The sequence below is a fragment of the Lithobates pipiens genome, unplaced genomic scaffold, assembly GCF_037356315.1.
Source record: "Lithobates pipiens isolate NorthernLeopardFrog02 unplaced genomic scaffold, aLitPip1_a1.2 Scaffold_16, whole genome shotgun sequence".
Classification (NCBI taxonomy): domain Eukaryota; kingdom Metazoa; phylum Chordata; class Amphibia; order Anura; family Ranidae; genus Lithobates; species Lithobates pipiens.
In genome coordinates, this window is record NW_027507748.1 from 602089347 (window position 1) to 602115923 (window position 26577).

The following is a 26577-nucleotide window of genomic DNA, read 5'->3' on the forward strand; positions in this document are numbered from 1 at the left end:
GGTTCAGCGGGCACTGAGCGAACTTCAGGCGGGGAAGACTCCAGGCCTTGATGGGATTCCTCCAGAATTCTATAGACAGTATGGGGACATGTTGGTCCCCAGGCTTCATTATATGATAGTTCAATCCCTTCGGGGGGGGGGCCCTGCCGGCATCCATGGCTGAGGCGATAATAGTGGTCATACCCAAACCGGGCAAGGACTCTGAGCTGTGTTCCTCTTATCGACCTATATCCTTGCTTAATGCCGACGCCAAGGTGCTTACTAAGGTCTTGGTGCGGAGATTAAACGAGGTGATCCTTGCCCTGGTTCATGAGGACCAGTCTGGCTTTATGCCGGGTAAGGGTACGGATATAAATCTCCGGAGGTTATACACGGTTCTGGGATCTGATGCCCACCTGGCCCCGGCGGATGCAGTGTCCTCCCTGGATGCTGAAAAAGCATTCGACTCTGTCGAGTGGGAGTATCTTTGGGGGGTCCTGCTCCGCTTTGGCTTTAGCCCTAGATTTATTTCTTGGGTGAAGGCTCTATACGGTGCCCCTAGGGCAAGAGTGCGCACTGGGTCGGTCATTTCTCCCCCTTTCCTCCTCCACAGGGGCTCTCAACAGGGATGCCTGCTCTCCCTGGCGCTTTTTGCGCAGGCCATAGAGCCAATGGCCATATTGATTAGGTCTTCTTCAATGACCCGCGGTATCCCCTTGGGCCCTGTGGAGGAGAAAATGTATTTTTATGCCGATGACACCCTTCTATACGTTAGGGAGGTGTCCACGTCCCTGGAGGAGGCCCTCTCCCTCATCGACAGCTTTGGCAGGTATTCAGGTGTCCGAGTAAACTGGGACAAGTCTGTCCTGTTTGCCCTCCACCCCTCGGATGCCGGGCTCCCGGTTAATGCCCCACTTCAGGTGGTTACTCAGTTTAAGTATTTGGGGGTGATAATCCACAAAGACCTGACCCGATTTATACCTCTTAATCTTGAACCGGTTTTGTCCTCACTGACACGACAGTGCTCAGGTTGGAAGACTTTGCCTCTCTCGCCTGTGGGCAGAGTTAATTTGATCAAGATATCAGTCCTGCCCAAGTTCACCTATCTCTTCCGACAAACCCCAGTGCATATTCCCCAGGTTTTCTTTCGGAAGTTAAACAGTTTGATCATTTCCTTTATCTGGAACGGCGGCACCCCGAGAATAGCACAGAGCACGTTTCAGCTTCCGATCTCTTTAGGGGGTTTAGCTCTACCTTGTTTTGTTAAGTACTACTGGGCCGCGGTCCTGGTAATGGTGCAGTGGTGGATGTCTGCAAAACCAGCAAACCCTGCGGTCCCCTGATACTCCGCTGTGGGGGTACCTGCGGTTGCCCCACTTTCGAACCATTCCGGACCCGCTGCTGTGGGCCCGGAGTGGTATCAAGACTTTGGCGGATGTCTCCTCCTCACAGGGGTTGCTTCCATTTGATGAACTGAAACGCAGACATGAGCTGCCTAACTCTATGTTTTTTAGGTATATCCAGCTCCGGCATGCCTATCGAGCTCAGTTCTCTTGCACTATCACTCTTGAGGCAACCCCTGTGGAGACCATTTTGGCCCTGTCGAGTGAAAAGAAAATGCTGTCGATCATATATGCTGTTTTAAACAGTATTGATACCTCTGTTGTCTCCCGTCTGTTCTCCAAATGGCAGCGGGACATACCAGAACTAGAAGAGGGGGACTGGGAGGAGGGTGTTCAACAATATCTGCCTCTCATGATATCCTCTAGAGACAGATACACCCAGCTTAGGTTTATTCATCGAGCTTACTACTCCCCAGAAAGTTTGTCCAGAATTTACCCTAACAGGAGTGGTATGTGCCCTAAATGCAGCTTGGTCTCAGGTACTTTCTTCCATATTGTATGGTCTTGTGAGCACTTGCAGACCTTCTTGAGGGGGGTGGCGTCGGAGATCAGCTCTATGGGCCAATTTGAAGTCCCCTGTGATCCATTGCCCCTCTTACTGGGTATTGTAGATATGATTCCAGCATCGCAGGCTAAAAAACTATTTGTATTCTACTCAGCCTTCTATGCTAGGAAAGCTATCCTAATTAAATGGCAGGGTCCTAGTCCCCCAACGGTGACCCAATGGAGAGCCCTGATTTGTGCGGCCTTACCACTCTATAAACTGAGATACCTGGGAAGAAACTGTCCTAAAAAATTTGACAAGATATGGGGACCCTGGACCAAAGAGAGGCCACTTACTTACTAGTGGGGGGGGGGGGCCTGGGAACTTGTTTGCCCTTTTGCCTTAGATGGGGATGACATGTGCTTGGTATAGATGATAGTATCCCACCCTGAGTAGCCCATATCTGACTTTTCTTTTTATATATCTTTCTTGATCTACCGCTGTAAACTGCCACGATAATTACTGCTGAGATTGTACCACTGTTCTGACATGTACTGTACAAACTTAATAAAATCTTATGTTAAAAAAAAAAAGTTCTTGCCCAGGGATATGCATTTCCTCCTTAATACTTTTGAGCTGGGTATCAAGGCTATTAATTTAATCTTTGCATTCGTTAACCGCATTAAGTACATCTTTCAGCTAGGGTTCCTCCTTCAACAGTATGGGTCCAATCACAGGGGCCACCTCAGATACTACTGCAGTTCCAGGCTTTACTCCCCCTAACCCCTTAGTACTTAGTTTTAGTGGTTGATGGAGTGGATTGGTTTGAGGATACCTGTCCTTGGCTCCTCCTATCTGTTGAAGAGTCCAACAGTACTTTAGCTTGCACTGTTGCCTGTTGATAGCCCCCTTTTAGCAGGTGATGTGGCGGCTGTGTGGGTATATCGCTTCAGTTTGGCCGCAGCAGCAGCGGCTGCAGCCTGGTTCTGGTTCCCCTTCTCCTTTGCAGCACAAGTTTGTTGAGACCCCTCCTGGGGAAGCTGCTCCTCTGCTAATCTTTTCCTGGACATGCTGGCTGTAGGCAGATTCTTCAAAAAAGTTGAAAGTTATTATACTGCTGTTACTGTTACTAGATTGTTATTCAGGAGGAGGGGGGGAGGTCTCACTCATTTCCACAGTGCATACACCGCTCACAGGTTTCAGTGTCCCTCAGTAAGCCTCCGTATCAGCACGATTCAGAATGCTTCACATCTCTCAATGTCTGCTGGATCGAGTAAGCAAAGCAAGCCAAACTCGCAGCAGGGTCAGCGGGATCTCTTCCCTATCACAAGACACAGGAATTGCTTAACCGCGGTGTCCCTGCTCCCCGTCCTCCACTCCTCACACTGCACTGCAGGGGAAGCCAGGGGGAGGGGTCAGGAGTCACCCCGGGCCGCGCTGAGCACTCCCGATCCAAACCGGCAGCAATGGCAAGCAGAGGAGACGGTCATTTTGACACACTCGCTCCCCTACATCTGGTCATGCCCCCCGACGTTTGTAAACTTTCAACGTTGTGGTGCCACTGGGCCTATGGTGGGTGGTCTGTCCCAGAATTAAGGGAGGATGTGGCGATCACCATGCAAACCCTGCAGGAATTTGGGTGGGTGTTGAACCTCAAAAAGTTGGTTCTTGTTGTGACTCAATGCCTGGAGTACCTAGGCTTACTGCTGGATTCCGTGGAAGCGAGAGTGTTTCTCCCTTCAGACAAACTGCAGACTCTCAGAGCCGCGGTGAAGCTGTTGATGAACCACAGGTGGTCATCTCTGCGCTTCTGCATGGGAGTCCTGGGCCTCATGGTGGCCTCCTTCGAGGCGGTACCGTACGCCCAATTTCACACCAGAGTCTTGCAGAAGGAAATATTGGCAAAATGGGACAAATCTCCGTTATCCCTGGATCGGCAGATTCAGATGAACCACTTAGTCAGGGACTTTCTTTTCTGATGGCTGAGATCTCCGGCCCTTCGGTCCGGGAAATCGTTCCTACATCGTCATTGGACAGTGATCAGAACGGACACCAGCCTGACCGCCTTGGGTGGCGTACAGGGAGTACCAGGGCCTCTGGTCGAGGGAGGAATCCCAGTTGCCGATCAATGTGTTCGAACTTCAAGCAATCAGGCTATGCCTCTCCACATGGTCGAAGAGCCTACGAGGGCATCCGATCAGGATCCAGTCAGGCAACGCCATGGTGGTGGCATATGTCAACCATCAAGGAGGAACAAGAAGCTCGGCTGCAGCACGGAAGGTTGCTCACACCCTTCGGTGGCCAGAGCAGCACGTGCCGGCCATGACGGCCATATACATCCTGGGAATATAAAACTGGCAGGCGGACTATCTAAGTCGCCAGATGCTGGACCCAGGAGAGTGGTCACTGCATCAGGAGGTGTTCAGGCTTTCCTTACCTGCGGTGGGGCACACCAGATGTGGATCTCCTGGCCTCTCGGCTCAATCGAAAGGTGCAGAGGTTCCTGTCCAGGCCAATAGATCCCTGGGCGGACGTGTCAGACGCATTGATGGCTCCATGGGAGCAGTACTGGCTGATTTACGCCTTTCCTCCGCTAAAACTGCAGAGTGGAGGCTGAGGGTATTCCAGTGATACTGATTGCCCCAGATTGGCCTCGGCGTCCTTGGTACACCGACCTAGTACGCCTGGTGGCGGACACTCCTTGGCGGTTACCGAGGCGAGAAGACCTCCTGTCACAAGGTCCGATTCTCCATCCTGCTTTACCGTCACTGGCTTTAACGGCATGGCTTTTGAAATCCAGGTGCTAAGGAACCGAGGTCTGTCTTAATTGGTGATTTCCACTATGTTGAGGGCACGGATATCTTCTTCTCGGAAGATATACCATCGTACGTGGAAGGCTTATATCTCCATGTGTGAGGAGATGAGGTGGCGTCCGCGCACTTATTCCGTTTCCAGGATCCTGCTGTTCCTACAGCGAGGAGTGGACCAGAAACTGGCCTTAAGCACCATCAAGGGACAGATATCAGCCTTGGCTCTCTTTTTCCAATGACCCCTGGCATCTCACTCTCTAGTGAGCACCTTTGTACAAGGGGTCCGGCATGTAGTCCCCCCCGGTGCGTCCACCCTTACCTCCATGGAATCTGAACCTGGTGTTATCGGCGCTTCAGAAACTGTCGTTTGAGAACGTTGACGTACTGAGCTGCAGGAAGCAGGCTGAGGGGTTATTACCAGAGGGACCACCCCCTGGGCGGAACTGTACAGTTCTGTTGTGTTTCACGTGTTTTACATGTTCTGCCTAGTCCTCTCCTGAAGGTGGAGCAATAACCCCACGGTCAAGATTACTGGAGCTGTGTCCATCAATGAACTTCAGAGAAAAGGATTTTACGCTGAGTACAAAAATCCTATTTTTGTTTTTTTTTTGCTATGTGTTAAAGCGGAGTTCCACTCATTTGTACATTTACAAAAAGTGTAGCTGCTGACTATTAATAAACAGACACTCACATGTCCCACGCTCCAGCGGCCGCCCAAAGCCTCGCTCCTCTCCCCCTCCTCTCTGTGGCGCCGTCATTGCAAGTGTAGGCACCTGGCTGTGAAAGCTGTCGGCACCACAGCCGGGCACGCACTGCGAATGCGCAAGTCACGCTGCACTCTTAGTGGCCAGGCAATTGCAGAGAGGGAGGGGGAGAGGAGGAGTAGCCTAGGTGGTGAGGCAACCAAAGCAGGAAGTGGGACTAGTTACTCACCTTCCCCCCAAAAATAAATTACTTGCCAAATATGGCACGTAAGGGGGCGAGGGGTGCTGAAATCGGAAGTAGCACTTTTGAGTGGAACTTCGCTTTAAGAATAATTGCAGAAAATATGCCCTTTGCTTGAGGTACTCATCCAACATATAGGAAGAATATAAATCTCACAGGGGTGCTTGGGTAGACTTTGTTCAAACAGATACTGCATGTTTTAATTGATGTGCAAACTTTGCTACTGTCATTCCTCAAAAAGCCTAAAGCCATTGAAGTGAATGCTTAGTATGGCTTAAAGGAGTTGTAAAGGCAAAAGGTTTTTTTATTTTAATGCATTCTATGTGTTACGATAAAAAAACCTTTTTGTGTGTAGCATCCTCCCCAGCACCCCCTAATACTTACCCTGAGCCCCTTCTTTATCCAGCTATGTGCACGATTCCTTTGGCCATCCAGGACACTCCTCCTGATTGGCTGGGGCACAGCCACAGCGCCATTGGCGTCTGAGGCTGTCAATCAAAATCAGCTACTCAATCAAGGGAGAGAGGAGGTGGGGCCGGGTCAGGGCTCCGTGTCTGAATGGATACACGGAGCTCTGACTTGGCTTGGATGCCTCCATAGCAAGCTGCTGGTCTGTGGGCGCACTTATCAGGAAGGAGGGGCCAGGAGCAATGAAGAGGGACATGAGAAGAGGAGGATCCAGGCTGCTCTGTGCAAAACCACTGCAACAGGGCAGAAAAGTATAACATGTTAGTTATTTTTTCTTTCAAAAGCGAGACTTTACAATCAATTTAAAAACTGCATGCAACATTAAGATTAGCACAATACAACAGCACAAGAAGTGTGTACTAGTGGCTCCTAGCCCCTTAGCACATGACCAGCATAAAATTCTTTCTATCGATCATTAAGTGACACAGATTTATTAACACTATGCAACCAAGGGTTTTACTGCTGCTTCCAGGAGAGATGGAAACTAAGCACATAGAAACGGAAGGTCAGATATATCCTAGGGCTTATAATCCCCCCTCCAGCCTCACAGCTGTTCAGTTACGCTTAGGTCCTCAGGAGAATGGATGTCTCTTTCCACTTTACTGTATTTTTCTGAAATTGAAAGGTTTCTACTATCAAGTGATACTGGTAGATTCTTACTGATATTGAAAATCCTGGATGTCTCTCCAGCTAGTCATTAAGCACAGGGTTTCCACGTTTGTTCTCTGGTTTTCTCTCTGCTTCAGTCTCGTGGTTGGCAGTGACATCCCACCTGTGTTCCATTGGCAAGGAACTTCACATTTAAGCTCAGGCCAAATATCTGGTGATCCCTGGGTGAGTGCCAGAGCTTTGGCAGTTCCTCTGACCTTGTCTGTGAAGATTTTTTAGTGTGTGCAGTTGAATATTTTGCAATTTTCTTGGAATTTTTGGACAAGAAATTCCAGGTTTTTCCAGTGCATTTAGTGTACTGGTGCTCTCTATGCAGTGATTCTACAGTTGGTAGTGACTACTCCTCTGTGTTTATTAGTAGGGCACTCCATTTTTAGTTACCTTTTACTATTAGCTTGCCTTCTACTTTATGTAATTAGCAAGCTGGCCTCATGGGGGTGCCCATCCTCTTTATTTTTCAATCTTGATCTGTACTTTTTGCTGATGCTGACGGTGAGGCACTGTTTATGACTTAACTGACATTTTCCGAATTCTGCTTTTTGAGGATGCAGCATTGTAGAGTTTCCCACATATGTGGGAGTCTGCGGCATCTTTGTTTTTTTTCTATCTATTGGAACTGCAGTAAACCAGCAGCAGCACAGCTTTGGGATTTTTATTTTATTTTATGCCCATCTGCAGAATTGTGGCCACTGACTTACCACCATGCCTCCCAACTGCCCTTCATTTCAAACAAATCCCTCTATCCCTTTTTCGTTCTTGGTTGTTCCTCATTTTGGACAGATGTGTAGACCTTTATATTATTTAAGGACTAGCCTAGAGGGTGTAGTTGAGAAAATGTACCCACATTTGATTGGGAGGTACTTTTATTGGTTAACTTAATGTTTGTGTGGGTATTGACTGTACTTATCCACCAAATAGCGCTCTAAAACTAGGAATTCTATTTTAGGTCTTTTGAAAATGAAATTGACTTTGTTCAGTTCAGCCTTATATACGGGACATAATATTTTTATCCCTGGGTTAAATCTGAATGTTATCCTCATCATAGTGTGGATAGCTGCAGTCCTCATTCTGGATACTATTATTTGTGATATTAACTGTCAATGTGCCTTTATTTTAATCCTGTGGTATTTTTTAAAGATGTTGGATTTACCAGAAAACAATTTTTTAGGTATTGGATGTAAACCCGAAAAAAAATAAAAATAAAATTAATGTCATAATGTAGAGAATAAGATTTCCTATCATTTGAGCCCAGTCTTGCCACACAGAGTTACTCGAGCCCTGAGCAATCCTCTTTTATTGTTCAGTTAGAGAAATCTTGACAAAGTCTCTAAAACTTTGTCAAAACCTCCCCCTTGCTGTGAGTGACAGGTTATTTACATATCTCATGCACTAGGGACAGGCACATCCTGTGTAAAGAGTTCACAATTTACATCCCCCTCCCCGCCCTCCTCTCCTCTCCAGCTCTCCCAGGATTGGTTGCCTTTACTGTGTTTTGACTGGATGTTTCCCATCATGGGATCGGATGAGATGTGCGAACCCGCAGTGGAATCGCAGGGTTCCCGCATCGCACCAGTGTGAACCGAGCCTCAAAGCATACAGCCTACAAATGTCACTGCTCTCACCAAGGCTGCGATTCGGGAACCCTGCAAATTCACTGTGGGTTCCCACATCGCATCCGACTCACACAGCAGTTCACACTGCCATATGCGAACTGCTGGGGAGTGTCATACAATGTTAACGACACCCCCATTTCAGCATGCATATCGCACTGCGAACTGACAGGACATGAATTGGATTGGTCAGAATGTGATGCGATTTCAACTATACAGTTTGTATGGCTGAAATCGCAATGAACAGACATTGCATGTGATCTGAACAGCAATGTGGTGCAAATCACAGGGACGCGGAGTGTACAGTGGTGGGTAGTACATGCAGCATGGTGTCAGGATAGTGGACAGAGGCAGATTATTTTTTATTTTACAATTACATTTTTTTTTTCAAAAGGTTTTTTGGGACCAGTGGATTTTTTTTTATTTTTATAAGTTTTTACAATTACATTTTTCAATTATTTTTTTTTACTATTTATTTTTGTACTATTCTAACAATGATGGGAGAGTGTTTTTTTTTTAAAATATATTTTTTCACAGTGCTTTTGGAAAGGGGGTGGTTGGTGTCAAGTGGGGCAGTGGTCGGTGTCAAGTGGGGCAGTGGTCGGTGTCAGTGGGGCAGTGGTCGGTGTCAGTGGGGCAGTGGTCGGTGTCAGTGTCAGTGGGGCAGTGGCCGTGTCAGTGGGGCAGTGGCCAGTGTCGGTGTCAATATATATTTTATCAGCCCTGTTGGGGGCTTTGGTGACATGTCAGGGGTCTAAACAGAGACAAGGACAGAGGACACAGATTCCCCAGTCCTTTTTCTGCACAGAAGGTGAATGGAGGGGAGACAGCAGCTCCTCTCCATTCATAAACTGAGCAGAGTAGCACTCAGGATACTCTGCTCATTCATCACAGGGCACAGAGCGATCGGTAACGAATGCTCTGTGTCCCGTTTAGAACTGGCCCCTTTCTGCACTCTGCATCCTGACAGATCCTCCCGTCCCCCCCCCCGCCTTTGCAGCCCGCGGGAGAGGAGAGAAAAGCCATCAGCTGCAGATGAATGCATGGCGGGAAGAACGAGGGGGGGGCAGAGGATGAATTCATGGCGGGGGGAATCAGGGGGGGCAGAGGATGAATGCACAGTGGGGGGATCGAGTGACAGGGGGCCGTGAGCGTGCTCTGCTTTTACCCAGAACACGCTCTGCCTCTCCTGCATGCTCTGGCCAAGGGGAGTGTAGAGGTGGGCGGGGAGTCTGCTGAAAACATGACTCCGCCCACGAGTGCCGAACAACAGACCCACCCACTGAATCTGGACTTTTTGGGGGTTTCAAACAGCTAAGGGAGGACATTTGACAGGTAAGGATACATGCAGTAGGCATGTACAGTGCCTTGCCAAAGTATTCGGCCCCCTTGAACTTTTCAACCTTTTGCCACATTTCGACTGATTGTTGTCCTATGGACAGACTCTCCCACCTCAGCTGTAGTTCTTTGCAGTTCATCCAGAGTGATCATGGGCCTCTTGGCTGCATCTCTGATCAGTCTTCTTCTTGTCTGAGCTGAAAGTTTAGAGGGATGGCCATGTCTTGGTAGATTTGCAGTGGTCTGATACTCCTTCCATTTCAAAATGATCGCTTGCACAGTGCTCCTTGGGATGTTTAAAGCTTGGGAAATCTTTTTGTATCCAAATCTGGCTTTAAACTTCTCCACAACAATATTACGGACCTGCCTGGTGTGTTCCTTGGTCTTCATGATGCTCTCTGCGCTTTCAACAGAACCCTGAGACTATCGCAGAGCAGGTGCATTTATACAGAGACTTGATTACACACAGGTGGATTCTATTTATCACCATCAGTCATTTAGGACAACATTGGATCATTCAGAGATCCTCGCTGAACTTCTGGAGTGAGTTTGCTGCACTGAAAGTAAAGGGGCCGAATAATTTTGCACGCACCACTTTTCAGTTTTTTATTTGCTAAAAAAGTTTAAATTATCCAATAGATTTTGTTCTACTTCACAATTGTGTCCCACTTGTTGGTGATTCTTCACAAAAAATTAAAATGTTATATCTTTATGTTTGAAGCCTGAAATGTGGCAAAAGGTTGAAAAGTTCAAGGGGGCCGAATACTTTCGCAAGGCACTGTATATCCTTATAGATCACCACTAATGGCAGTAGTTTATAATTGATGTGAGTGGGTTTACATCTACTTTAATTGTTCATCTCCAAAGGATATTTGGATAAATATCACATCTTTGTTTAACATCTCACTTCTGAATCCATCTTATTAAAAAGCTTATTTCTTATTTTAAGTATTATGATAATACTTATATATGGTACTATATTTCTTGTCATCATTGAGTCCTTTAGATCAGGGATTAGCTTTCAAACTTGCTGCCTACTGCACCGTCCTGTCCCCCTACCCCAGTAGGCAGCAGGTTTGAATGCTGCAAACAGACAAGCTATCTCACAGTTTTTTTACTTTTATCTGCTATAGAGTGGTACGCTTCAGCACCTGGAAGATGTGAGTACTAGAGATCGACCGATATATCGGCCGATATTTGGCATTTTTTAAGAAATCAGCATTGGTCGATTTTTTTTGTGTGCAAAAATCGTCCGCTTACCTCCCTTCCCCTCACTTCACTGAAAGTTTCACACACTGGGCAGCTCTGTGCTCAGTGTGTGAAACTGATTTGCAACTGAATGCAGAGAGAGGAGCTGTCACAATTCAGCGTGATGTCAGGGGTGGTCGGGACATAGATATCAAACACCAGCCAATAGAATGGGATCTGGGCAGGCTGCTACGTGAATGTGGCCCCACCCACTTTCTTAAGCAGCCCATTCATTGGCTGGTGTTTGACCCAGCCCACCCTGTGTCCCGCTCCACCCCCGACATCACGCTGAATACTGACAGCTGGTCTCTGCATTCAGTTACATATAGGCTCAGTGTGAAACCTGCCAGTGCCAACCAATGTCACTTGCCAGTGCCAACTGCCAGTGCCAACAAATGCCACCTCCCAGTGCCAACCAGACCCACCTCCCAGTGCCACCTGCCAGTGCCAATCAGTGGCATCCAGTGCCACCTGCCAAAAAAATAAAAATCTGCTTAAAATATCGACCGCAAAAATCAGCATCATATATCAGCCTTCGGCTGGCCGATTTCTAAATATCGGCATCGGCCAGAGAAAAACCCATATAGGTCGACCTCTAGTGAGTACCCAGATGTTTTATAAATAAAATACGTTTTTAAACAATAAAACAACTTTTAGACTTTATTTTTATATATGGACGGAGGAACTTACTGCTAGTCATCTCAGGATCCCAAAGAGCTTCATTCACATAGAACTCAGGGTTGGTTCACTTGCATTTCTTGACCAAACTTAGGTGTGTGGTCAAATGCCCTGAGGTGAGCAGATTCACACGGGGGGGGGGGCACAAGTTTGTTGCCACCTTGTCAACTTTGGAGCACCATCACAGGATTTAGCTTTGCAAGCACAATAGACATTTTTTACTTTATTATTCAATAATGATTACCTCAATATAATGTGTCACTTTTCATCTGCTATTGTTTTAATTTGCCAGCACAATAGACCGTTTTTATTTTATTATTCAATAAGTTTGATATTATACACATTTTGCACTAAGTCATTCATGTACTTTATTTATGTGTGTCATATCACATTGGTATTGGCTTCAATATAGTGTGGCACTTTTCATCTGTTGTTATTTTAATTTGCCAGCACAATCGACGTTTTATTTATTATATGTTATTATGTTTAATATCATGCATGATTTGCACTAAGATATTCAAGCATTTTATATGTGTCATATCACATTGGTAATCTTAATATAGCACAACATTTTATTTGTTTTTATATATTTATGCACTTATGAGATTTAGGGCAGAGACAACTAATCGATTATGAAATTAATCGATTACTATTTTCATAACATAATGGGATTAAAAAAACTAAAATGAGCCTTTTATAGTACAAAAAGAGCAAATTGCTACTGTAAATATTATATTCACTATTGCACAATACAAAAACAAACCCCTTACAGTAGCGATTATGTGCTCTTTTTGTGCTATAAAGGGCTAATTTTAAAAAAAAAATGTTTAACTCCATTATGTTACTAAATGTTTTAGGCCTGGTTCGCACCCATGTGTGTTTTTTGGTGCTTTTTGCAGAAACGCAGTACAGTTAATTTAACGTTCACATCTATGCTTTTTTTCAGCTGCTGCATATTTGGAAAGGGTACATTTTTCAATGCAAACCGGTGCTTTTTTAGTTCAATATACTTTGATGGAGAAGCTGCATAAAAGCATGTAGTGTGTTTTTGCCGCAATTTGCTTTTTTTAATCTGCCCAACAAATTGGCTAAAAAAAAGCAAAAACGCAAATCACAGCAAAATCATGTGCGCAAAAATCAACATGCACTGTATAAACAGATCAAAAGCAAACTGCATAGGTGTACAGAGCCTTATACTGGCCACACGGATCAATTTTCAGACGAGAATATTCATGCAAAAAATCTTTGTACATTCGCTGAATGAAAGAATGTTTGAACTTTTCACTTGCTTTTAACATTCTGTTTTAAAATTAATGTAATTTATGAACGAAAACCACATACACTGTCTGAAAATCTTTGACCAAGAAGTTTTCTATTTCTAAATTTTCCCGTCAATGTGGTTGAATATAAACATTGATTTGACCCCACTAACATTTTTCAATGCAAACCGGTGCTTTTTTAGTTCAATATACTTTGATGGAGAAGCTGCATAAAAGCATGTAGTGTGTTTTTGCCGCAATTTGCTTTTTTTAATCTGCCCAACAAATTGGCTAAAAAAAAGCAAAAACGCAAATCACAGCAAAATCATGTGCGCAAAAATCAACATGCACTGTATAAACAGATCAAAAGCAAACTGCATAGGTGTACAGAGCCTTATACTGGCCACACGGATCAATTTTCAGACGAGAATATTCATGCAAAAAATCTTTGTACATTCGCTGAATGAAAGAATGTTTGAACTTTTCACTTGCTTTTAACATTCTGTTTTAAAATTAATGTAATTTATGAACGAAAACCACATACACTGTCTGAAAATCTTTGACCAAGAAGTTTTCTATTTCTAAATTTTCCCGTCAATGTGGTTGAATATAAACATTGATTTGACCCCACTAACGATTAGAAAATCGAACAAAGTTCTTAAAATTGCTTTTTTTTTTTCTTTTTTCAAGGAAGTATGGCCAGCATATAATATTACAGTTCTGTTTGAAAATCTGCAAAACAATCTTTAACTTTTCTTTAAATAAAAAAAATTGATTGAAGTCTGATTATATTTACCAGATTCAGCCTCTAATAGTATATAGATTATATCTCTTCTGTCTGTTATTCTCAGAGTGGATTAAAGATTTTACTCCCTAACCATATAGTTGCTTATTTATATTTACCCCTGCGTATAGAGGTATTTAGGAATGAATTGTTTTTTTTAAACTTTACATATTAACTAAATTATACACCACATTTTTAATTTTTTATTTTATTAACCGATTAATCAAAACAATAATCGGCCAAGAAATCGATTATGAAAATAATCATTAGTTGCAGCCCTAATGAGATTGTGATTAGTGCGAGCAGCTGTATAAATTAAGAAGGTTCTGAGTCATTAGTTTTGTTTGTTCGCAAGCTTAAGCTGGCCATACACCTATAGATTATCTGCAGATTTTCTATGGTTAGATGGAAAAAGTGGGAGATTCCTCCATCTACACAGTTTAATGAATCTAACCATATAAAATCTACAGATAATCTATAGATGTATGGCCAGCTTTATTCAGTTTACCACCTAATGTTCATGTTTATGTCTTAATGTAATGCACTTCTTTTTGTGTAATACTTATTTTGTTTTAATTTATTGGGGCCGTTTACCGTATTGCAATGGGCGGTCCATAATGTTTGATTTTGCACTATAAGTGTTTGTTGAAAACCATTAAAAAAAATTTTTCCCCCAAAAGAAAAAAAAAATAGGACAAATAGAGAGAGCAAAGCTCCTTAAGGGCTCCTTCACAAGGACGTGTCCGTGTATGGAGCCCGCTCTGCTCAGCAGGGGATCGCTCCGTCGATCCCCGCTGAGCAGGAAGATGACAGGTCTGTCTCTGCACACTGTGCAGGGATGGATCTGTCTGAGCGCCACTCTCCCCTATGGGGGTTCAGATGAGGACGGACCGTAGAGTCTGTTGTCACCCGATCCAATCCACATATGGATGGAAAAATAGGTTTTTCTTCCGTCACACTTTTCGGATCGTCCCTCCATAGACCTCTATGGAGTGTCCGTTCAGGTCCGCCTAAAAAACTGACAGGCGGACCTGAACGGATTGTCCGTGTGAAAGGGGCCTAAGCCCTGGTTCACACTGAGCTGTGGGAATGCAACTGAACTTGCACATTTTCACTCCTGCATGTCAGTCTCGATTTCAGCAACAATTTCAGAAATCTGTGTGGATTTCTGCACAGATGTCAATGGAAATTGCAACCCGAAATCACAAAAAGTAGTACAGAAACTACTTTTTGAAATCGGTGCTGCTCCCCAAATGAAGCTTCGCACCGATCAGGACAGTGCCATTGCCGCCGATTTGACATGTCAGATCGCATGTCAAAACGCACCAATGTGAACCAGGGCTAACAGGGGCACAGACCGCAATAAAATCAAATCAACCTCCACTCCATCCAGAACTAGAAAAAAAGGATTACCTTTAGTTATACTGAAAGGAAAAACAGCTTTGTCTTTTATGAAATGGTGAAATAAATTTGATTCACTTCTATTTGACTTCTCTCTATTTTTAAGTCTCTTGTAAGAAAGATTCCATAAGGTTGTACAGTGGGGAAAATAAAGATTTGATCTCCTGCAGATTTTGTAAGTTTGCCCACTTGCAAAGAAATTATGTATCTATCATTTTTATCATTGGTGTATTTTAAATGATAGAGACAGAGTATCAACTAAAAATCTTGAAACAAACACACAATACAAATGTTATAAATTGAGTTGCAGTTCAGTTAGTAAAATAAGTATTTGAACCCATACCAACCAACAATATGCAGATTTGTGTCTTTAGATTTACCAAAACTATATAATATGAGGTAAAACCTTAAACCCTTGTACACACAGTTGGACATTCTGACAACCAAATTCGTTTTTGGATTTTGGATTGCAAATCGGATTTTGTCTGACGGATTTTGTCCGAAACTGTTGCATACACACGGTCGGACAAAGTTGTCGGAAAATCAGATTGTACATAACATGATGACGTTATTTCGTTACGACGGTACTACGTTCAGGCTAGTAGCCAATAGCTTTGGTCTAGGAATTTGATCTGAGCATGCGTGGCACTTTGTCCGTCGGAGTAGGCTACACATGATCGGAGTATGTCCGATTGGAGCATTTTGTCGGAAAATTTTACGGACAAGTTGGAAAACTTGGTCCGTCGGATACTCCGATGGAAACAGTCCAATGGAGACCACACACAGTCGGATTATCCGACAAAACGGTCCGATAGGACACATTCCGTCGGAATCTCCGACCGTGTGTACAAGGGCTAAGAGTTTCAATTTGTATGCAATCCAGTAGGCTCTTGCACTTCATGGTTTTGGTAAATCTGAAGACAAAAATCTGCAGAAAATCTAACAGCGTATATGGAGCTTTAGGCCGGGTTCACACTGGTGCGACACGACAGTCATACCACTTTGGATCCAACTTTTCCCCGGGCCTTTAAGTCCAACATGGCTCCAACTTCAATGAACAGGGACCTGACTTTGATCCCCGACAATACCAGGTATGAATCTTTAGGGGGAACTCCACACAAAATGTAAAAAAAAAAAAAAACGGAATTGGTTCCCCCTTTAAGAACATACCAGGCCCTTCGGTCTGGTATAGGTTTTAAGGGGAACCCCCATGCCGGAAAAACTGTGTGGGGGACCCCCAAAATCTATACCAGACCCTTATCCGAGCACACAGTCCGGCAGGTCAGGAAAGGGGGCGGGGACGAGCGAGCACCCCCCCTCCTGAACCGTACCAGGCTGCATGCCCTCAACATGGGGGGGGTGGGTGCTTTGGAGCAGGGGGGCCCTGCATCCACCATCCCAAAGCAACTTGTCCCCATATTGATGACTTCCCGACAACTCTGTCCGTAGGTTATGGGGTCTTCGGGCAGAGGGATTATCAGAATCTTGAAGCCTCCTTTAACAAGGGGGCCCCCCAGATTCCAGCCCCCCACCCTATGTGAATGAGTATGGGATACATTTTACCTCTACCCATTCACCTAAAACAAAAAAAGGGTCAAAAATAAAACGCAGTACACAGGTTTTTAAAGTGATTTATTAAGGCAGCTCCAGCATCTTTTCTGGTCCCCTCTCCAGCTCTTCTGCCTTCTCCGCTGATGTTTTCTGCCTCTGACGGGTTCTTCTTCGCTCTTTCTCCGGTTCTTCTCCCTCTGTCCTCTGTCTTCTACTGGGTCTTCTCTGCTGTCTTCTCGCTCTTTTGCAGTGTCTCCTCCTCTGTGTTATCCCTCTGTTCTTCTTTTTGATGTTGACTCAATGCTCTCTCCCACGCTAATGCCGGGTGCACGGTGTGCCACTACTTATATTGGCATGGGGTGGGGTCCAACGCTGTATCCTGGCCAAGGCTTGACAAGGCCCAGGCCTAGGGCAGCACTTTGCAGGGAGGCAGCACAAAAGAGTCCCCGTCGGCTTGCACTACACTGTTAGTGTAGTGCCAGTCTTATGGGGCATAATGGGCTGAGAGCGCCCCCATAAAGTGGCTGCACTGCTTCCAGTATGCGGGTGGCCGGAATTCCGCAACTGTGGGCGGGGGGGCACCGCGTCTAATTTTGACTGCCTCATCATCCTGGACCACAAACCTTCCTCACTGTACTATGTTTTGTGCTGCACCATTGGCATGGTTATATCTGCTTAGTCCTCTCCATAAAATGATTAGAAATTTGTGCTTAAAGTAGAACTATAGGCAGCACTTTATTTTTTATTTTGTATAGAGTAAGGGAGGGTTATAGCCCCTGTCAGTTTTTTTTTACCATCCCTATCCCATTGCAAACAGGAAGTAAGAGGAATGATATGCAAATTAAGGGAATCCATTGCCCCACCCCCCCCCCCCCAGGCCCTCAGAACTAGTGGGTCATATTTAAATTAGGGGGTACATGAGTTTAGTCAGGCCTAGGGCAGCACAAAACCTAAATACACTACCGGCGGGGTCACCGCGTGATGTCATCTGGAGCACCGCCCCTTATGATGTCACCACCCGGGCCATGATGGGTGGTGACGCCATAAGGGGTGGGCCTCCAGGGACCCTGCCACATGACAATATAAGTAGTGGCAGACCATGCACCCAGCATTAGAGCGGGAGAGAGTGTCAAATCGGCATCGGAAAGAAGAACAGAGGGAGAAGACATCGGAGAAGAACCCAGCAAAAGAGAGAAGACATCGGAGAAGACACGTCAGAGGCAGAAGACAGAGCACAGAGGGAGAAGAACCAGAGACAGTGGAGAAGAACCAGTAGAGGCAGAAGACATCAGCAAAGGAGGCAGAAGAGCCAAAGAGTGGAGAAAAAGTTGGAAGAGATGCTGGAGCTGCCTTAATAAATTACTTTAAAAAACTGTGTACTGTGTTTTATTTTTGACACTTTTTTTTTTAGGTGAATGGGTAGGGGTACAATTTACCCCAATTTCATTCACATAAGGTGGGGTTCTGGGATCTGGGGGGCCCGCTTCCAGATTCTGATAAGCCCCCCCGCCTGCAGACCCCAACAACCAACAGCCAGGGTTGTTGGGAAGAGACCCTCATTCTCATCAACATGGGAACAACATTTAAAATACACCTATGATACAAATTATAGACCCTTCAGTTCTTTGTAAGTGGGCAAACTTACAAAATCTGTAGGGGATCAAATAATTATTTTCCCCACTGTACTTGTTAATGATTCTTTGTGTAGCCTTCTCGGTTTTTTATCATTTCTTGATGCCTGAATATTGTGAGGAGCTGACACGCACAAAAGTGTGGTTTTAGCCAGCTGGATAAAGAATCTGTGAATTCCCAGTTATAAAATGTTGTCTGTTTGTGTATCCCATCTATATGTTGTCCAGGGGTTAAATGTCCTTGGTCACAATTGAGTTTCACTGTATGTCTTTGGAAAACGCTCTTCAAGGATCTTTAGTTTTGACTTGTAACACCTGTAACTTCAAATTCATCTGAAGTTCAGTTCAGGGCTTTGAATGGGATTCCATAATATTTATAATTTAAAATCTGACACTGACTTGAACTTGACTTTTACTGAATCAAAGCATGTGTCTGGAGACCCAGAAGAGGGTGTTCAGGGTCTGGTAAGAGACTAGCATTATTCAAGTGTTAGAGCCGAGTTTGCCTGCTGGTGGCACTGTGCTGTTCTGGGCTGTTTGCTGCAGTTCTAGTGTCCACCAGCAGGTGTAGAGTCTAGCAGGGCCTAGCAATCAGTTCCTAATGGTCTCAGTTGCTAACATGACATATAATACTTCTCCTAGCTCACGGCGCATCAGTGTTTTGTTTGTCACTCTTGTTGCAAGATCCTTGTCTGTATCCTGCTCTTGAGCTAGCCTTGCATCCTGTACCCTGCTACATACTCCTGCTCCTTGTTCTCATACCAAGTCTTGATCCCTCCACCCTCCCCCCCCCCCGGCATGCCTGCTATTCCCTGTTCCTCAATTTCTACATACACTACATTACCAAAAGTATTGGGGCGCCTGAATTGACACGCACATGAATTTTATTGGCATCCCAGTCTTAGCCCTTGTACACACGGTCGGACATTCTGACGGAAAATGTCCAATCGGACCATGTTGTTGCATAATCCGACCGTGTGTGGGCTCCATCTGACTTTTTCCGTCGGAATGTCCGACCAACAAAGTTTAAGAGCTGGATTTAAAATTTTCTGACAACATGATCCGATGCGCGTCAATTTTGATCGTGTGTAGTCTAGTCCGATGGACAAAGTGCCACGCGTGCGCAGAATAAATTCTGAGATGGAAGCGTTCAGGCACGGAAAAACTACCGTTTGTGATCGATATAGCACATTCGTCATGCTGCAATGTTAAAAAAAAATTTAATGCAGCACATTCTCTTTTTCTTTATAATGCTACAAGAATGAAGTTGTTTTGCTGCTCATATTCACACACACTTCTCCAAAATGTATTTCTTTATTCTTTTTCCTGATTTCATGAATACAATATTTTAATTTTAATTTGTCAGATCTCCCAATAATTTTTGTTTTTTTTTCTGTAAATTTTGTGGTTGGTTTTTTAATCAAGAGCTCCTTTTTTGACATTTTGCTCATCTTCGTAATTTTTATGGTGCGTTTTGTGTGTCAACTTACCACAACCATTATTATCTTTTTGTTTTCTTTTTTAATCTCTGGGAGGTTGTTTGGTGTTGGTGCCCCTTGTTATTAATTGGACTTTGTATTTTTGAAATGTACCTGCCTACTCACTGTACTTTTTTAAGGAGGGACCAATGGTTGTGTTGTTGATATTAATGGGGAAGTCACAGGGGGGGGATCGTGAAGGAGGAAAGTTTTAGAAAGATTGAGTTTGAGGAAGTGGTGTGACAGCCATACTGATATGTCATTCAGTAAGTTGGATATTTGTGAGGAGATTTAGGGGATGAGTTGAGGAGTGGAGAGATAGATCTGGGTGTCGTCGGCATAGAGGTGGTATTGGAAACCATGGAAGTTTATCAACTGGCCCAGGGAAGAGGTATAGAGCGAGAATAGCAGGGGCCCAAGGACAGAACCTTCATGGTTCATTAAGAACCTTCATGGACATAACAATCATGGTATTTAGGGAATGAGGAAAGAAATACAATACATTAGCAAACATTAAATACATAGAATGTGATGTTAAAGGAGAAAACTTACCTTAATATAGTTCTTCTGCAGGACCTGTATGATGGCAAAACTGTTGAACTTCAGGTCCGGAAGACTTCTCCCTGTCGCCAAGTACCCCAACGTGGCGATGAGCCTTTGCTCCGGAGTGATGGCTTGCTGCATGCAGGTATCCTGCCTGCTGATATAAGGGGACAGCAAAGTCAGCAGATGGTGTAAAACGGGGTCCGTCACCCGGAGATAACTCCTGAAATCATCAGGATTATTCTCCCGGATCTCACAAAGCAAAGGCATGTACGAGAATTGGTCACGCTGGAGCAACCAATTCTTGCTCCATGAACTCCTCCTCGCCCTGTTCATGGACTGGGCTTGTGTCAAAGCTAAAAGTCCAATACCAAGCCCCTGCACAGCACGAACTCTACGACCAGTATGTACACGAAACATGGCTTCAAAACGGTCGACTGGTCAGAATGGACAACAGAAAGCACCAATAAACAGCAAGGCCTGAAAGAACGAACTGAATACCAGAAATGAGCAGACAATAAGCACTGAAAATCAAAGCGTACTATACCAAGATATAGTCCGCAATGACCAACAAATGCCAACGGACTTCACGCACTGATAAGCAGCTACGCACGGACAAGCACAAACTGAAGAGCAGTAATGATTTGAAGCACAAATCTGAAAAGCGCAAATTGTCTCTAACCAAACTTCTACTAACACGAGATAAACACGAGATCAGCAGAAGGAGCCCAAAGGGTGCTGCACGTGGTGCTGAACTTCCCTTTTCTAGTCCCGTCGTACGCGGTTTACGTCACCGCGTTCTTGTCGACCGGAAATTCCAAGTTTGTCCGACCGTGTGTATGCAACACCAGTTCCGGACTAAATCCAGCGGAAATTATCAGGCGGATTTGGTGATCGGAATGTCCGACCGTGTATACAAGGGCTTAGTCTGTAGTGTTCAATATTGAGTTGCCAATTTTTTTTATTCTTGCAAAGAAGAAACACATTCCAATCAATATTATATATATATACAAGGCTTTTTTTTTCTCCAGAGAATATGTGCAGGAACTCCCCTTTTCACAGTCACCCATTGTCTCTGCTCCCTACCCACCTCTGAGTACCGTTCCTTGGTTCCACCCCTACCCACCTCTCAGTACTGCACCATTTAGAGAATACAGAACCAAGTAACATTTGTGGCACTAAGTAATTTGTAGGGAATTTATTAATGATAACAGGAAAAGCAGTAAAATAGATCCCCTGCAGCCAGCAACAATAGATTCCTCCCACCCCCCAGCAACAATGAACCACCCACAACACACTAGACCCCCAGCAGCAACAACAGATCTCCCTGCAGACAGCACCAATACACCCTCCAGCAGCCAGCAACAGCTGACCCCCAGCCACATAAGACCCCCTGCAAAAACAATACACTTCCCCAGCAACGATAGACAACCAAGACCCCCAACCACCGCCACCCCCCACAGAATTAGATCCCCTCCAGCGACAATTGACCTCCTCAGCAACCATAACTCAAGTTTATCAGCTGGAAACTGTTTTGCTTTCTTCAAGGGCCCCAACTTTGTTTGCCAACATCATTCACTGGCCAATCTGACAAAACTGGAGCTGTTATAGCAAGCTAGGATTGTCTTTATGTAGTGTTGAAAGGTAAATGCAGGTCAGTTCTTTTAATTACTGTTAGTCAAAACACTGCAGGTGTTTAACCATATCTCTCAGACTAACATTGTCTTATTGCTTGTTTATATCAGTATGCTTGCTAATTCTCTCTTCTAGGCTATGCTTGTCCTAATAAATTCTTTGAAATACCTCAGGGAGTGTTGGTAGCTTCTAAGGGCCGGTTCACACAGCAGGCGAGGCGAGGCGACTCCGACTTGCCTCGCCGCGACCTGCAGCGGCCTCGGCGGCGACTTGCAAATGACTTCTGTATAGAAGTCAATGCAAGTCGCCCCGAGGTCGCCCAAAAGTAGTACAGGAACCTTTTTTCTGAGTCGGAGCGACTCGAGTCGCTCCTCTCAGAACGGTTCCATTGTACAGAACGGGGGCGACTTGCGAGAGCGAGGCGAGTCGTGTCGCCTCGCCTCATCGCCCGCAGTGTGAACCGGCTCTAAATGTGAGCAAAGTGTGCCACTTTCTGGATGAAGAAATATTGCAAAACAAATCAGCTGTTCCTCTGAGAGTAGTGCTACACATTATTGATCTATCTGCCCCTGCAAATGCTAGTTTTGGCCAAAAAAGTTCTGCAAGCGGTATTTAATGGCCTTGTCTTATCTTTGTTTTTTGTATATTCTTGTTGGGCTGGTTGGCCTTTTTGTTTTGGTCTACCAGCCTCTCTGTTTGCACTGCTTCTAGATATCCCTTGGTTGCTTATTGTTAATAAAACAGTGTCCCTCAATGGATAATGGAGAAAATAGGATTTTAGCACCTGCCATAAAATTATTTTCTTTTGATTCTGTTTAGGGACACAGTTCCCTATCATCATATGCTATTCTTTCCCTTTTAGACTGCTCGATAAGACTGCAAGTGTGAGGTTGGAGGAGCCTTTAGGGTGCTGGCCTTATTTTCATTGTGCTTATTGCCTATTTTTTCTGTAGGTGACAGTATAACCTTTGGTTGCTTACTCCTTATAAAAAAGGATTTTATGGTGAGTAGTAAAATTTGATTATCCTGCATCTTGACAAACTTTTATTTACCAGGGTACACAAAAGAGTATTATGTACATCTGTTGACAAACATGAAAACCCAACCTATCTTGGTCCAAAAGCAAATGAAGAGACACGGAATAAGATGCCAACATGCCTGTGCATATGTTTACTTATAAATCATTGGTGATGTAGGTATCACTGATTTGTTTTTGTTTTTTTGTTTTTTTTTATCCTTTATAGCAAACTGAGTGCAAAGCTGTGATCCAAGTGGAAGAAGGCAGTACCCTGACTGATGGAGGCTTTTGTTTATACATAGAAATTGAAGATCCTTATATCCCAAGAATGTGGGTTGAGACCCACCCAGACCAAGACAGTGAGGTAAAACACTGTTCCATATGCACAGAATTTTGGTTTCAGACTTTTCTCTCTAGGATGAAAAACATAACATATTTCAGCTGGAATATCTGACCGTTCTATTGCTGTTGTGCATTTCCTAACCGTTCATCAAACGACAAAGGAAAAGTAGAGTTCTGGACCATTGTGCTATGCTGCTGCCTTTTATGTAAACCCCCATGTAAACTTTCCACCCCCATGGTGCATAGTTTTTTTTTTTTTTTTTGCTAGTGTCCTAGGAAGATGTATGTATTTTCAAACCATTTTTACTTTTATTGAGACTACTTTTTCTTCAGTCAAGATTGATCATTATGATAATGAGCTGGGACTTGTTATGCAGTTATCTGAAATGGGTTATCCTCAGTGCCACCTGAAGGCTGTACTAGGATCATACTAGAATGAGGATGCAGTGTTAGCTATTAATGTGCCCTTTGGGTACTAGGCTCTCTTTGTTGTGCTCTCAAGGCACCTAGTGCACTGGCTTGAAAGATTGCGGTGCACTCTACAAGTCCAGTGTCATTATACAATCTCTGGTGTGATCCTGAACCCTAAAGACTCCTGAAGACTGTCTCAGGAGTATGCCTCCAGTAGAGGCAAAGATTTCCTGGAATGTGACATGATCACTGGGTTCTGCAACCGGCTCTCCGGTTCATCAGGGGCGTAACTAAAACCTTCAGGGCCCCTGGTGCAAGAAACCATGAAGGACCCCCTCCATGGATCAGTGTCAGTGGATGTGGAGTCCACTTATGGTGGTGGGGGAGATGGGATCAGTGTTGTTGGTGGGGATAGGGATGATATCAGTGGGGGGGGGGGGGGGGGGGGATCAATGGCAGTGGCTAGTTACTGTGCTTTTAGCTGCAGAATGGTCTCCAGGCCTTTTGACTGTGGTATGTCTGGTGCTTGTCTTTATATGACCATGGTACGTTTCTCCTGCAAGTGCTGAGTCACTAATAGCTGTGTTTTACGTGGGAACTTTCACTATCTCTTCCCACTTTTAGTGTGAGCTTTTTTTTTTCTCTAGCAGTGGTGGGGATCAGGCTGACATCAGTGGCAGTAGTGGGGATCAGGCTGACATCAGTGGTGAGGGAGATGGGGCGAATAGGTATGACATCAGTCCACTACCACTGATGTCACCCCTATCCCCACCACTGCCACTGATGTCATCCCTATCCCCACCTCCATCACTGCCACTGATGTCATCCCTATCCCCACCTCTGCCACTGATGTAACCCCAATCCCCACCATTGCCACTGATGTCATCCCTATCCCCACCTTCACTGCCACTGATGACATTCCTATCCCCACCGCTGCCACTGATGTCATCCCTAGCTCCACCACCACCGCCTTTGATGTCATCGGTATCCCCACCACCACCGCCACTGATGTCATCATTATTCCCACAACCATGTGCCGTATGGGGGAAGGGGAGTATAGATTCAGGCAGAGGCAGCGGAGGAGGGGTTGGCATCAGTGACACGGGCACTCACCTGATCCCTTTCATCAATTCTTTCTCCTTGCTCAGTGTGTCTCTGCCTGCGTCTGGCTCCCTTCACGTGCCTGCCTCTCCTAACATGGGGTCTCCTTGCAGAGTGGAGAGCTCCTCCCGCTTCACTCTACTGACCATCAGCTGACTTTCTCCTCCAGTTTCCACCTTCCGGCATGGCATCTGAGTGGACTCTGCAGCAATGGACGGAGGGGATAGGCGGGCAGTCCAGTATGGCAGTGATGGTGAATGCTTTAGCCACAGTGTACTAGCTCCTAACTCAATGCCTCTAACTAGAAACTCCAGCGGGCGGGCAAACATGCGGACCATCCCACAGTGGTGGAAAAGGTGAACAGAGATCCCCCACAGTGGCAGAACTCCAAGGCTTGGTTGCAAGTCCGAACTTTGTGACCCTGGTAGTTCAGCCTTTGTTTCCTACCATTGCTTATATTACAAGGATAACCAGTATTATCTCGGTTTGTCCCTGCTACTACTTATCAGTTACACAATCGCCTCCACCCATATAACTTCCCCTGCTTCCACTGTATTCTGGGAATATTTATCTTGCCTTTTTCAGGCAATGCAGAAGAAAGAGTCCTATGGATGACTTCAGCTTATGATCCAATAAAAACATGACAGCCTGTTATGATGTTCAAGCACTGAGCTCTTCATTGTCGCTTTCCAGACCTGTGTGTACTGCATCACTTAGCCGCAGAGTGTTCTCCTATTCAGAGCTGTGGTACTGATTTTGGTATAATGCAGGGTCTCTGCAGTCTATTATGTGTGTAAGCCACTGCATGTGCAAATAGCTCCTGATATTTTGATGCTTATGCTCTGCATAAAAGCTATTTTAACTGTACAGTAAGCCCTCATTTCAAAACAGTATTACAGCCAATATCTGTCTTCTTGAATTCCTCTAAATGCTGTGTGATACTGGGGTGTTTAGCTCAAGTGGATAGATGCATTTTGGTGCAGTGAGTCCACATCAGACAGGCATTTATAGTTAAGGGCCTGGTAGCCCACGTTTATTAAAGTGAAAAGCTAAACAAAAGTCAATCCAGGAATCCCATGCAGGGGTCCAAGCTTCAATTAAATACACAAAATCCAAATGAAAATGCTAGCCCACCTGGCTACTCTTCAGCAGTACCACTGCTATAGGTACTGGCCCCGCAAACGAGCTGCTTGGATGCACACAGTCTTAGGCTCCTTGGCCGCAAACAGCTTCAAGCCCTTCAACGCACACAGCTTCAAGCCCTTTAACGCACACAGCTTCAAGCCCTTTAACGCACACAGCTTCAAGCCCTTTAACGCACACAGCTTCAAACTTCTTAACACACACAACGTCTATCTTCACACAGAGCCTCTCTCACTGGCAGCCACTGCTCCAGCTCCACCTTCCTCTCCTCTCTGCTCTCACAAGCCCCTCCTTATATGGGCTGTGTGCACCTGAACACACACCCTGCTGGCTGTTCACAAGACTCGGACACAGGGTTGGAGATCCCGTCCCACCCAAGACTCTGAAGGATCTCCAAACTACAGAGCCCCTATCAGAAATAGCAAGATCCGGAGAAAACTACCAGAGCAGTTTTCTCTGTTTCAAATCTACGCTTTGTAGCTCTGCAATCTGCCGATATGCAGACTCTATGTCCACTTTAACCCCATTTTCATAGGGATAGAGCCTCGCTCTGCCACAGCTGTTATGAGCCTATTGTGACCTTAGGCACTAGGCTGTATATCATTACATTGCCTTGGAGCTGTGGTTCAGCCCTTACTGTGTCCCAGT

At 45.0% G+C, this 26577-nt stretch overlaps 1 protein-coding gene across 8 annotated transcripts in view; it reads left to right on the top strand.

Moving 5' to 3' along the window:
- The window catches only part of PARP4 (poly(ADP-ribose) polymerase family member 4), a 716724-nt gene that overhangs the window by 309821 nt on the left and 380326 nt on the right, over nt 1–26577 (top strand). For all 8 annotated transcript variants that reach the window (XM_077483981.1, XM_077483982.1, XM_077483983.1 and 5 more), the window contains exon 21: nt 23159–23296. In XM_077483981.1, coding sequence (XP_077340107.1) covers nt 23159–23296 — 138 coding nt within the window. The remainder of the gene's footprint in view (nt 1–23158; nt 23297–26577) is intronic.